This window comes from Rana temporaria, chromosome 2 (assembly GCF_905171775.1).
Source record: "Rana temporaria chromosome 2, aRanTem1.1, whole genome shotgun sequence".
NCBI classification, from domain to species: domain Eukaryota; kingdom Metazoa; phylum Chordata; class Amphibia; order Anura; family Ranidae; genus Rana; species Rana temporaria.
Genome location: NC_053490.1, coordinates 393,201,710 through 393,215,505, shown reverse-complemented (window position 1 = coordinate 393,215,505; position 13,796 = coordinate 393,201,710). Strand labels below are relative to the sequence as shown.

General features: G+C 44.0%; 1 protein-coding gene across 1 annotated transcript in view; it reads left to right on the top strand.

Annotated features, from left to right (window-relative positions):
* The first annotated feature begins 973 nt into the window (after window positions 1-973).
* The window catches only part of F5 (coagulation factor V), a 139,975-nt gene continuing 127,152 nt past the window's right edge, over window positions 974-13,796 (top strand). Inside the window, exon 1 of the mRNA XM_040338047.1 lies at window positions 974-1,325. Coding sequence (XP_040193981.1) covers window positions 1,174-1,325 — 152 coding nt within the window. The 5' untranslated portion in view covers window positions 974-1,173. The remainder of the gene's footprint in view (window positions 1,326-13,796) is intronic.

Sequence of the window (13,796 nt, the reverse complement as noted above, 5' to 3'; positions counted from 1 at the left end):
GTCTGATGGTTGTACACACCATCAAACCGAAATCCGCGCGGACAGGATACGCGGTGACGTGGCAGCGCCGTTGCCGCGACGATGATGCAGCGACGTGTGCGACCCTGGAAGGTCAATGCTTCCACGCATGCGTCGAATCACTTTGTCGCATGCAAGGGCTTTCGGCCGAGCGGACATGTCCGGTAAGTCGTACAGACGACCGAACATGTCCGACGGACAGGCTTTCAGCGGACATGTTTCTTAGCATGCTAAGAAACATTCGTCCGCTGGAAACCTGTCCGATCCGCCGAAAAATTGTCCAGTCGGCCGTACACACGACCGAACATGTCTGCTGAAACTGGTCCGCGGACCAGTTTCAGCAGACATGTTCGGTTGTGTGTACGAGGCCTTAGATGTATAGCATTTTTAGGGTGTGCCCTCCAAGTATGTTTTTGAATGCAACAAACCAGGACACGTGGTCTAAATGGGCTCTGTGCCTTCGATAGCAGTAAAGCCCAAACCTGACAGGGGTTCCAATTCTTTTCCACTCTATCCAAAATAAAAAAATAAATAAAAAAAGCTTGACATACACTTTTATATAATTCTCCTGATTATTATGATCTTTAAATCTATAATAAATTAAACATCGGCCTATAGTAAGCAGGATAATAACATTTTTGGAGAAATTAGATGCATGTATGTACAGGACCTTTGCACCAAAGTGCCCTTTGTTTCCCTCTCTTTTCCCAGAACTGACTGATGGTTTACTGTAACTGAGCAAATAAAATGCAGAATCTCAATATATTTACAGCAAATATTTCAGTATTTCTAAGTTGTGTAGTTATTGATCAAGCCCTTTGCCCCCTTTTGAGTCGATGTCAGAAACAAATACAACTTTTTTTTTGTGAATCCTGGCAGCCCAGGGGGCCAGACGTTGATGTGTGCACGACTCACATTAGTGTACTGCTCCACAATGGGAAGCTTTCGTCACTACCCTGCAGGTTCCTCTTACATAAGGGAGTGAAGTTTGCTGTCCTGAGTGGGTGTCTCATCATCTCCTGGTCATGATGTCAATGCCTGGGACAAGAGGTCAGTCTTATTGATCGCTGTGCAAGCAGCAGCAGCCTGTTTACAGAGATCTGGGACTCCAAAAAAAGAAGCAGAAGCATCCTGCATGCATTGAACTGAATAAGGATGGATCAGAGAAGCTTCCACTCCATGCCAGTGGTCCTGTTATTTGTGGGCACACTGGTACACATCACCCCGGCTGTCAGTGGACTGGTCAGGGAGCACTATGTGGCTGCTGTTACAGTGGACTGGGATTACAGCAATGGACAAGATCCAAGGTAAGTCCTTTAAATATATGTCATAGAGCAATTGGATTGTCTGTAGTGGTTTGGTAAAACCTATAGGGGGTCTATTTATTAATGCTTTCACCGAGGATCCAAACAAGTTTCACCTAGGATTCACACATTTTCATATAAGATTTATTTTGAAAAAGGCGTGATAGTTGTGTAAATGGTGGATGAAAACACTAATAAATAGACTTCATAAAATGGTTTTCTTTTTCACCATATAAAGTGACACTAAGTGCAAAATTGAAGCATGGTTGTACATGCAACTGATTTCCAGAAAAGTGTACTATAAAATGTTGATTTTTTTGGCCGCCAAATTCAGTTTATATAACAAATGTATGACGTCTCATCATTACGCATTTTTTACTCTGGTAATTTTGTGAAAAAGAATTAAAGCAGCCCTTTATGGGGGTAAGAAATTATATTGTACTGTTTTTCTGCAGATTTAAAAAAATAAAAATAAAAAAAAATATATATATATATATATATATATATATATATATATATATATATATATATATATATTTTTTTTAAATCTGCAGAAAAACAGTACAATATATTTATATGTATGGTATTTTTTATAAGAAATTATAAGAAAAAATACAATTTTACTGAATTTATTAGAATTCAAAATAATTTAACATAGTTAAAATAATAATAATAATAATAATAATAATAATAATAATAATAATAATACATGTAAGGGAGTGGATGGAAATGATCAATTCACACTTCAGTCATTTTTTTAACTTTCATTTAATAATAACTTCACCCCTTGCTGTGCACTCGTTGAGAATAAAAACATTTATTTTGTGGAATTAAGTTGTGAAAATGCATGTAGTTTATGCATTTTTAAACATGCATTAGGCTGTTATTTTTTTAATTTTTCACATAACAGTTTTTATAGATTTTTACAGAGAAAACAAAAAGTAAAAACATTCAAGAAATGTAAGCGCAATGTTAGGCTGCTATTTTGTATGTGTGAATCATTTCACGTTCTTCATTTAACTGCATGCATTTTTACATTACTAAAAGTTAGTTCATAATTTTTTACAGGCTGACAATTTATGCAGTGGTGCTTTACATATATTGTACATTCACATTAGACCTTGTCCTCTAGCCTACAATCTAAGGTCCCTATCTCACAAACACACAGACTAGGGTCAGTTTAGACAGGAGCCAAACAACCTACCAGCATGTCTTTGGCGTTTGGGAGGAAACCCGTGTAAGCACAGGGAGAACATACAAACTCCATGCAAACAGAGTCATGTTTGGAATTCAAACTGGTGACCCTAGTGCTGCAAGGGTAAAGTGCTAACCACTAAGCCGCAATTTATTATTACTATTATTATGTAAAATAATATATTATATTATAATTAGGGGTGCAACGAATCACAGTTGATCCGTGATCCGAACGGGTCACCCCCTTCGGATCGGAACACACTGTGATCCGCGGATTGCCGTGGCTCCGGAGCTAGGCTGAAGCCGCGGCCTTTCCTAATGTTATGGCCGCGGCTCCGTAGCTAGGCCAAAGCCGTGGCCTTTCCTAACGTTATGGCTGCGGCTTCGGCCTACCTCCGGAGCCGCGGCCATAACGCTAGGAAAGGCCGCGGATTCGGCCTAGCTCCGGGGCCGTGGCCATAACATTAGGAAAGGCAGCGGCTTCGGCCTAGCTCCGGAGCCGCGGCCATCTTGGTACACCCGGCGGCGGCCCTCCTCTGTTTACACCCACAGAGGAGGAGCCCGCACTCGTGGGACACACGCTGGGAGAGTCTGTACTAATTGAGGGGGGGGGTCTTGCCCGAGGGGGGGGGGGAGTGTCTGTTGGTACTACCTGGAGGGGTGGGTCTCTGTACTGAGAGGAGGGGGGTCTGCACCAAGGGGGTACTATAGTTGGTGGGGGGGGTGAACAGTGGGGGGGAGATGTGTATATTCCAGTGGGGGGGAGATGTGGATATTACAGTGGGGGGGGAGAGATGTGTATATTACAGTGGGGGGGGGGGGGGAGATGTGGATATTACAGTGGGGGGGGATTTTTTTTTTTTGAAAAATGGAATATGCATATAAATGCCACCTAGTATGAATCAAGTGTCATTTGTGATATAAAGCAGCGCTAACATCTAAAAAAATAAAATTAGAATCAACATATAATTGAATAGAATCACAGAGTGAAATAAGTGAATAATACACCCTATATGTGAACCAATATATAAGTGCAATGAAAATCACACACAAGAAAATATATGGCAAAAATGTCTATATCCGTGAACTGAATATGTGGACATAAATAAAGTTCATAAGCAGAGGAAATCTTTTCAGGATCCTTAGGAAGTACTTCCACCACACCACAGTGTCTGCGTGACTCCACCACCCTTCAGAAATGCGCACGTGACCACTAGTTCACCTGGAGGAGTTTGTTTTGTTTTGTGCAACACTGTGATTCTTTGGATTTATTTACTGCTTGATACAAGAGAATGTTTTGTGAGTGCATCTTTTGGAAGATTTTAGTGTTTTATTAAAGTTGCTCTGCAATATTACACTATTGTGCTCTATCTATTTATCTATTTAATAGCGGCAGCTTTAGCACACTTGATTAATATATTAATTTATATTTATTCATTTTATTTATATTTATTCACTTATCTCCAGTCGAGCGCAGTGGAGGTGGTTCAGTTAGACGGCCTTTTTTATTTCCACCTTTTTGCTCATAAAATATAAAATGCTGCCTTTTATTTTATTTTTATTTTATTTTATTTTTATTTTAATATTTTTATTCATTATATGTTTTGATTATCTGAGCGCAGTTTTTTCTTTGTATAAAATATAATATGTCTTTGCCTGAAACTAAACTAAATAAGAAAAATGTGTCAAGTTGACTTTTAAAGCATCCAGTGCAGATATTTAAAAATCAGAAAATCTGAAATATCACCTCTTTGACAGGATACTGTTATATTATCAATGGGATGTATTCTGACACATATCTGGAACCATTTATAATTTTATGCACACATCTTTCATCACTTTAGAAACGTACCTTCTCTTATGTCCTCATTAAGCTTGTGATCAAATGGTTGATGACGTGTGCAGTGTTAATAACACCTTGGCGTCTGCCCTTTTGAGTGTGGCGACTCTTTCTCAGAAATGTGATCATATTTTCTACACACCTCATCTGACCTCCTGAAGAAGCAGACTTTTGTTCTGAGAAACACATTGAGAATTCAGTGTCTCTCTCACCTTCAGACCTGCCTTCAGACTTTGGTTACGACAAAATCATATGCGTTTGTACAGACCTATTATATTAATGTAATATTTGGGCTGGTAAGGGGGCATAACCCTTTCAGATGATAATTACTGTGCACTATGAGTCAAGGTTGCCTGTTTTTTTATGAATTACTTGTTTTTTAATGCATACTGATAAATAATATTTCTGATTTTTTCATATCTCCGTTGGGTGCCTTAACCACTTCCAGACCTTAGGTGTTTTTCAGATTTGGTGTTTGCAAGACTAAAACAGTTTTTTCTGCTAGAAAATTACTTAAAACCCCCAAACATTATATATATTTTTTTCTAACACCCTAGAGAATAAAATAGTGGTCATTGCAATACTTTTTGTCACACCGTATTTGCGCAGTGGTCTTACAAGCGCACTTTTTTTGGAAAAAATTCACTTTTTTTAATTAAAAAATAAGACAACAATAATTTTGGCCCAATTTTTTTATATATTGTGAAAGATAATGTTACGCCGAGTAAAATGATACCCAACATGTCACGCTTAAAAATTGCGCCCGCTCGTGGCATGGCGTCAAACTTTTACCCTTAAAAATCTCGATAGGCGATGTTTAAAAAATTCTAGAGATTGCATTTTTTGAGCTACAGAGTAGGCCTAGGGCTAGAATTATTGCTCTCGCTCTAACGATTGCGGCGATACCTCACTTGTGTGATTTGAACACCGTTTTCATATGCGGGCGCTACTCGCGTATGCGTTCGCTTCTGCGCGCGAGCTCGTCGGGACGGGGCGCTTTAAAAAAATTTATTTTGTTTTCTTATTTATTTTTATTTATTTTATTACTTTTTACACTGAAAAAAAAAAAAAAAGTATCACTTTTATTCCTATTACAAGGAATGTAAACATCCCTTGTAATAGAAAAAAGCATGACAGGTCCTCTTAAATATGAGATCTGGGGTCAAAAAGACCTCAGATCTCATATTTGGGCTTAAATGCAAAAAAAAAAAAAAATTTGGAAATGTTCCACCCAGCAGAGCTATGGGGACGGGCGAAGGAGATTTTTCCTTCAGTCTCGTCCCCGCTCAGCTGCTGAACAGTCGCGATCTCCTCCGCCGCTACCGACGGCTCCGGTAAGCGGCGGAGGGCGCGGGAGAGCGGCGGGAGGGGGGGGCCCCTCTCCCGCCACCGATAACGGCGATCTCGTGGCGAATCCGCCGCGGAGACCGCCGTTATCGTTTACCAGACCGCGCACACTAAAGATTGATACCTCGGTTGTGGCAGCAGCTGCTGCCGTTACCGAGATATCAATCTTTAAAAAATGGACGTACATCGTCGTGCGCAGGTCTGGAAGTGGTTAAAAGTCAGCTTGACGCTTTTTTTCCATTTCGTTGTCTATTCATATGCAAGGCACGCCACCTTCTTAACTAGCCTTATCCCATATTTTGCCTAAGACACATATTGATGCCATAAGGCCGGTGTTCTGCCCAGTAGTGTATTTAGGTTTTGTGCTGCCCTAGGCCTGACTAAACTCGTGCACCCCCTAATTTAAATATGACCCACCCCTTCCTGTCAAGGCCACACCCCTTTCTGTTTAATACACGTCCTGACATTTTCGAGTGAGGACACTAGTTCTTAGGGCCTGGGTGGGGGCAATGGATTGCCTTAATTTGCATAGATTTCCTCTCACTTATTGTTTTTGCTATGGGGCAAGAAGTGAAGGGAAATCTCTGTAATGGGACAGGGATGGTAAAAAATAAACTGACAGGGGCTATAACCCTCCCTTACTCTATCCTAAATGAAAAAAAAAACTGTTGCCTATAGTTCTACTTTAAGCACAAATTTCTGAAAATTTTATGGAGAGGACTAAGAAGATATAACCATGCCAATGGTGCAGCAGAAAACATATAGCACAGTGAGGAAGGTTTGTCGTCCAGGATGATAGGACAGTCAAAATTAGAAGCAGCCTGCGTTACAGTGTAGCGCAAGCCAGTGGGGACTCTTTCTGTGCTGCCCCCTGCAAAGTGCTGCCCTAGGCCTGGGACTTGTTGGCCTAGGCCAGGATACAGCATTGGTTCTGCCGAATAAGTTCCCCCTGGCAGATAAGGACCCCCCTGTACTGCGCAGGCGCGTCGCTTGCGCAGTGCGAACTCAACTGAGCCTCCAAAAATAGCCAAAGATGTAGAGCTGAGAGTCAGCTCTACACAGCGCCTACTCACTGACTACACATGCCACACACTTCCGATGCTAGTGGTACTCTGCAAGGGACGGGGGTGATTTTAGCAATAAAGTACACATCTTAGCGGGGCGTGTTGAAACAAAAGAAGGGCGTGTTTTGCAATGTGCCCCGCTAAGACATGTACTTTATTGGTAAAATCACCCCCGCCCCTTGCAGAGTAGCACTAGCATCGGGAGCGTGCGGCATGTGTCCACGTCAGTGCACAGGCGCCGTGTAGAGCTGACTCTCAGCTCTACATCTTTGGCTATTTTCGGAGGCTCAGTTGAGTTCGTACTGCGCAAGAGCCGCACCTGCGCAGTACAGGGGGGTCCTTATCCGCCAGATAAATGTAGGCTCCATGCGCATGGGCCCATGTAACTGCTGTGCGTCCCTCCTGGTGTGTTTGTAAATCTAGGAGGGGTAGGTACAGTGTCCAGCTCTGCTGCCTACAGCCTGTCAAAGTCTATGGCAGGCTGTGACTGGATGGGGCTGAACTCTGTACCAAATGGTACCTGTGTTTAGGGCCCCGTGCGTTCAGAAGCTAATGCGCAGAATACAGAATTGTGTTCCTTGTATAATGGGCACTACATACAGGAGTATTTCCCAGATCACTTCTCCTGCATTTAGATAAACCAAATGCTGGAAGCCAGGGACAAAGCAGGCTTGGAGAAAGTATTTGTTGGAGTTAGTTATGCAGCGTCCTCTGATAATTACAGTCACCAGTAAAATGTCCCTGAAATGACAATAAAATGTTACTACCTACAATAAAGAAGAATGTGCTGATGTAAATTACAAATTCTTTTTGCAGCTTAGCAGAGAACAGTCAGTATGAAAAACAAAGGCAAACTGTGTAAGAGCTTGTGTTTTACGTCATGCATTTGAGTCTATTCCTTTCAAGTAGGCCAATGCACAGATTACTGGTGCTATAATTTTTGGGTAGTAACAAAATTAACTCTTGAGCTCCAGAAAGTTTTACCCCCTTAACCACTTGACGACCGCGCTATAGACAAAATATGTCTACAGCGCGGTCGAGTTATTCTGGGAGGACGTCTATGGATGTCCTCCCAGAATCTTGCTCCCGCGTGCCCCCTGGAATCATCCTTGACCGCCGGGTCTAGAAGACCCGGCGCATCACGGATCGCGGTAAATTGCCGCTGATAGCGGTCATTTACCACGTGTTCGCTCCGTCATGAAGGAGTGTTCACTTGTAAACAAACCGGCATCATCTGATGACGCCGGTGTCTTGTCGAGCTGGTTCCTCCATCGATATGGTTCCTTCCGGAAATCTCTGAGGCCTCAACAGCTGATTATCAGCTTAGACGAGCTCGGTCCCGCTGCCTGAAGCCTGCTTATACACGGCGCTCTATAGTACACACCGCTCTACACAGCAAGGGGCGGATGTGATATTGAGCAGTGCTTTTTTGATTGGTTATCCACACCGCTCTATACAGCAAGGGGCTGTATCACATCCGCCCCTTGCTGTAAAGAGCGGCGTGGATAACCAATCAAAAAAACACTGGTCAATACCACATCCGCCCCTTGCTGTGTAGAGCGGCGTGTACTATAGAGCGCCGTGTATAAGCAGGCTTCAAGCTGGCCCATGCTGTGTAGAGTGGCGTGTATAGAGTGTAAAACCAGCCATCGGGAGCGAGCGCGCCTACAGCTGATGAACAGCTGTTCCCGCTTGGAGGTTTCCGTCGGCTCGGGAACCATATCGATGATAGGAACCAGCTCGCCAGAACACCGGTTCCTCCCTCCCCTCTCTGTACAGATCGGTACCATGTGAGAGGAGAGGGGGAGGAATCGGATGGCAGCTGCAGTGCTGTGGGCTGGATCTGTGACAATTGCAGTCACAGATCCAGCCATCCATCCCTCCATGCTCAGCCATCCCTGTGCAATACTATGCAATACCCTGTGCAAAACTCTGCAATACCCTGTGCAATACTCTGCAATACCCTGTGCAATACTCTGCAATAACCTGTGCAATACCCTGTGCAATACTCTGCAATACCCTGTGCAATAATCTGCAATACCTTGTGCAATACTCTGCAATACCCTGTGCAATACTCTGCAATACCCTGTGCAATACTCTGCAATACCCAGTGCAATACTCTGCAATACCCTGTGCAATACACCGCAATACCCTGTGCAATACACCGCAATACCCTGTGCAATACTCTGCAATACCCTGTGCAATACTCTGCAATACCCTGTGCAATACTCCGCAATACCCTGCAATACTTCACAATACCCTGCAATACTCCAATACCCCGCAATATGTCCCCCCCTCCCGCCACCCTCCGGTGTTTCTACCGACTCACCGCTACGATCGAAGCCAGGATAATTTTTTTAGTTTTTTTATTTCAGGCTTCCCCGCTTATTATTGACCCCACATCTAACTGTAAAGAGGACCTGTCATGCTATATTCCTATTACAAGGGATATTTACATTCCTTATAATAGGAATAAAAGTGATCAAAAAATGTATTTTTGGGGAAAAAAGTGTCAAACTAAAATAAATAAAGTAAAATGAACAATACATTTTTTTTTTTTAAAGTGCCCCGCCCACATATGAAAACGGTGTTCAAACCACACATGTGAGGTATTGCTGCGAACATTAGAGCGAGAGCAATAATTTTGGCCCTAGACCTCCTCTGTAACTAAAAACATGTAACCAGTAAAAATATTTAAAGCGTCGCCTATGGGGATTTTTAAGTAGCGAAGTTTGGCGCCACTCCACGAGCGTGTGCAATTTTGAAGGGTGACATGTTCGGTATCTATTTACTCGGCGTAACTTCATCTTTCATATTATGCAAAAACATTGGGCTCACTTTACTGTTTTTTAAGCACAAAACTTTTTTTTTTTAAACGCCGTGCGAGATAAAAAGTTGTAATGACCGCCATTGTATTCTCTAGGGCAGGCCTCAAAATTTCAGGTCCTGAGCTACTAGCCAGGCCTTAAGAGTTACTCGCCACCTGTTGCCCCACCCAAACCCTACCTTGCCCCGCTCCTTAAACACGCCCTTATAAAATGATCTCTAGAAATAACACTGTTAAATGTTTTATTCAGTAATAAGTTACAAAAATACATAACAACAAACATTCTATCATACCTATGCCTCCAATTCTGCCCCCCTGCCCCCATTCTATCATACCTATGCCTCCAATTCTGCCCCCCTGCCCCCATTCTATCATACCTATGCCTCCAATTCTGCCCCCCTGCCCCCATTCTATCATACCTATGCCTCAAATTCCGTCCCCCTCCCCCCATTCTATCATGCTTATGCCTCCAATTCCGTCCCCCTCCCCCCATTCTATCATACCTATGCCTCCAATTCTGCCCCCCTGCCCCCATTCTATCATACCTATGCCTCCAATTCCGTCCCCCTCCCCCATTCTATCATGCTTATGCCTCCAATTCCGTCCCCCTCCCCCCATTCTATTATACCTATGCCCCCAATTCTGCCCCCTTCTATCATACCTATGCCTCCAATTCCTCCCCCCATCTATCATATGGTATGATAGATGGGGGGGGGGCAGAATTGGAGGCATAGGTATGATAGATTGGGGGGCAGAATTGGGGGCATAGGTATAATAGAATGGGGAGAGGGGACGGAATTGGGGGCATAGGTATAATAGAATGGGGGGAGGGGGACAGAATTGGAGGCATAAGCATGATAGAATGGGGGGAGGGGGACGGAATTGGAGGCATAGGTATGATAGAATGGGGGAGGGGGACAGAATTGGAGGCATAAGCATAAGCCCCCCCCCCCCAATCCAGCACATTTGTTCCTTCAATCCCCCCTTACTCCCAGCAAACTCCCAGTGTTGCCCTTTGTGCTGCATTCGTGGCAATGTTTAAAAAGGGGTGGCATAAAGGGGGTTAATTAACACTGATAGTGCCACTGACTGTCATTAATGCAGCACAAAGGGGTTAATTGCCACTGGTCAATAATACATAGGCGAGTACATTAACCCCCTCCAGGCTCCATGTGCTATATTACAATTAGCATTGTAAATTATTTAACCCCCCCCCAAAGCATTAACTACTTCACACATCTAAGACAAGGTGTTAAACACTGCATTGTTATGTAAATGAGCTACGTGATTACTCACTAGCAGTGCACGGAGCTCTGGCTACAGGTCCTGACTCTAAATATCAGCAACATCTTGTTGTCTTCAATTCCGCGCTCCCAGCCTTTGAATCGTGACGTCACACCAGCCGGGACTAGGAAACTCCTGTCGGGGGGAGATCACTCCGCCTGACAGGGAAGTGAAGCAACACTCACACCGCTCTGCTGCTACTCTGCCAGTGTGCAGTCTGCAGCGGTCCCGGTGTCACCGCGATCCACACCTCTATAGTGACACTACTGGCCCCCTCTAAATGAACTGATGGGGCAATTGTCCCGTTGCACCCCCCCCCTCGGATCCGCCCCTGGTGTCCACTCTGCTGCTAGCCTGTGCGGGACGAAGATGAGTGGGAGGTGGAGAGGGGAGGTCCCAAGCGGCGATGTGGAGCGGTACGGCGCGGCAGCTGTAGTGTACTGCAGTGTAGAGACAGATATTGTACTGGCCGCACTGTGAGTGTGTGAGCAGCGTGACATGAAGGGAAGCCCTGTCCATACTCGCACTGCACATAAATTTCCTCGCCAAATGCGAGGAGGCGAATACAAATTTTGAGGGCTGCTCTAGGGTCTTTGCTAAAAAAACATATATAATGTTTTGGGGTTCTATGTAATTTTCTGGCAAATAAATTATGATTTTTACATGTAGAAGAGAAATGTCAGCATTGGCCTGGGTGCTCCAGAACGTCTGAAGGTGCTCCCTGCATGTTGGACCTCTGTATGTGGCCACGCTGTCTCACACATGTGGTATCGCCATACTCGGGAAGTATAGCAGAATGTGTTTTGGGGTGTAATTCGTGGTATGCATATGCTGTGTGTGAGAAATAGCCTGCTAATATGAAAATTTTGTGAAAAAAAATCTTGATTTTGCAAAGAATTGTGGGGGGAAAAAAACGACAACTTAAAAAAACTCTTTCTAAATACCTTGGAATGTCTTCTTTCCAAAAAAGGGTAATTTGGGGGGGTATTTGTACTTTTCTGACATGTTAGGGTCTCAAGAAATGAAATAGGTCGTCCGTACTTCAGGTGTGATCAATTTTCAGATATTGGCACCATAGCTTGTGGACTCTATGGCCCGGATTCAAAAAAGAACTTGCGCCGACGTATCTCGAGATACGCCACGTAAGTGCAAATATGCGCCGTCGTATCTATGCGCCGTGCCCACAAAACTAAGATACGCCTGAAAATAGGCTTCATCCGACCGACGTAACTTGCCTACGCCGGGGTAGAGTGCGCGCATATTTACGCTGGACCTATTTGGCGCTCCCATTGATTTTCTATTCACTTATGCAAATGAGGGAGATACGCGATTCACGAACGTACGTCCGACCGACACAGTGTGCGTAAAGTCATACGTCCAGCGTAAAGTTATGCCCCATAAAGGAGGTGTAACTCAGCAGCATCCATGCAAAGGGCTGCACCAGGGAACACAAGCCAACGTATTTTACGTAGGACGTGAATATGACTTGGCGTAGGTTACGTTCACGCCGTAGGCAGTGATCCGACGTATCTTAGGCAGTTGTTCCGACGTGATTGTGAGCATGCGCACTAAGATGCGTCCACGGGACGGCGCATGCGCAGTTGGCGATACGTATCTGTCTGGCGCTCGGCCCATCATTTGCATGGGGTCACGCCTCATTAGCATGGCTCACTCCCACTTCCACTTCCACCGACTTACACCTGAGAAACCCAGCGCAGATTTGGGAGGAAGTGCTTTGTGAATTCAGTGCTTGCCTCTCTGCGCTGCGTCGGCGTACCGTAAAGGAGATATGCTACGGCGGCATAAATATGCGCCAGTGTCTGTGAATCCGGGCCTATAACTTTCACAAAGACCAAATAATATGCACCAATGTGTACTTATTTTTACCAAAGATATGTAGCAGTATAAATTTTGGCCAAAATTTTTGAAGAAATATTACAAATTTTCAAAATTTTATAACAGAAATGAGAAAAATTCATTTTTTTTTTTTTTACAGAATTTTCAGTCATTTTTTCTTTTATAGCGCAAAAAATAAAAAACCCAACAGTGATTAAATACCACCAAAAGAAAGCTCTATTTGTGTGAAAAAAAGGACAAAAATTTCATATGGGGACAATGTTGCATGACTGAGTAATTGTCATTCAAATTGTGAGAGCACCGAAAGCTGAAAATGTATCTAGTTAGGAAGGGGGTTTAAGTCTCCAGTGGTCAAGAGGTTAAAGCAGGGGTTCACCCCCAAAAAAATGTTTTAACATTACATCTAGTATACTAAGCATACTAAGGACATTTACTTTCGGCAGGTCATTTTTTTTTTTCTCCGTACATACCTTTATATTCTGATTTTCGGATTTTCGGCACTATACGATGCCTGCGCAGTCAGCCCTACATGGCGGGCGCAGGCGCCGTATAGTGCCGACTCGCAGCTCGGCTATTTCCGAAAATCTGGTGACGCGCGTTGTGCGACAGGGGACCTGTTTCACAAGCCGTCAATCATCTGACCAAAGGATAGGAACGCCCAGTCTCACAGTCATCGGAATCCTGAGGCAGGGATAGGAACGCCCAGTCCCGCAGTCATCAGAACGCGGAAGCCCTGGACAAAATCTGAATATAAAGGTATGTACGGAGAAAAAAAATTTGTTTTTAGGGTGAAGCATAGGCCACATAGCCGCGGCGATCGCAGCACGAGGAGATCGCGGGTGGGGGCCGGATTAAAAGGTCCGCCGGGCCGTATACGTAGTTTGCCCATTCCTGGTATATACACTTTAAAAAATCACTAAAGATAAAAAAATTTTTTTTTAAAAACAAACATGTCATACTTACCTCCACGGTGCAGCTCGTTTTGCACAGAGTGGCCGTGAACCTGGTCTTCTGGGGTCCCTCGGCGGCTGTCTCAGCTCCCCCCGCAAGGACTCAACAAC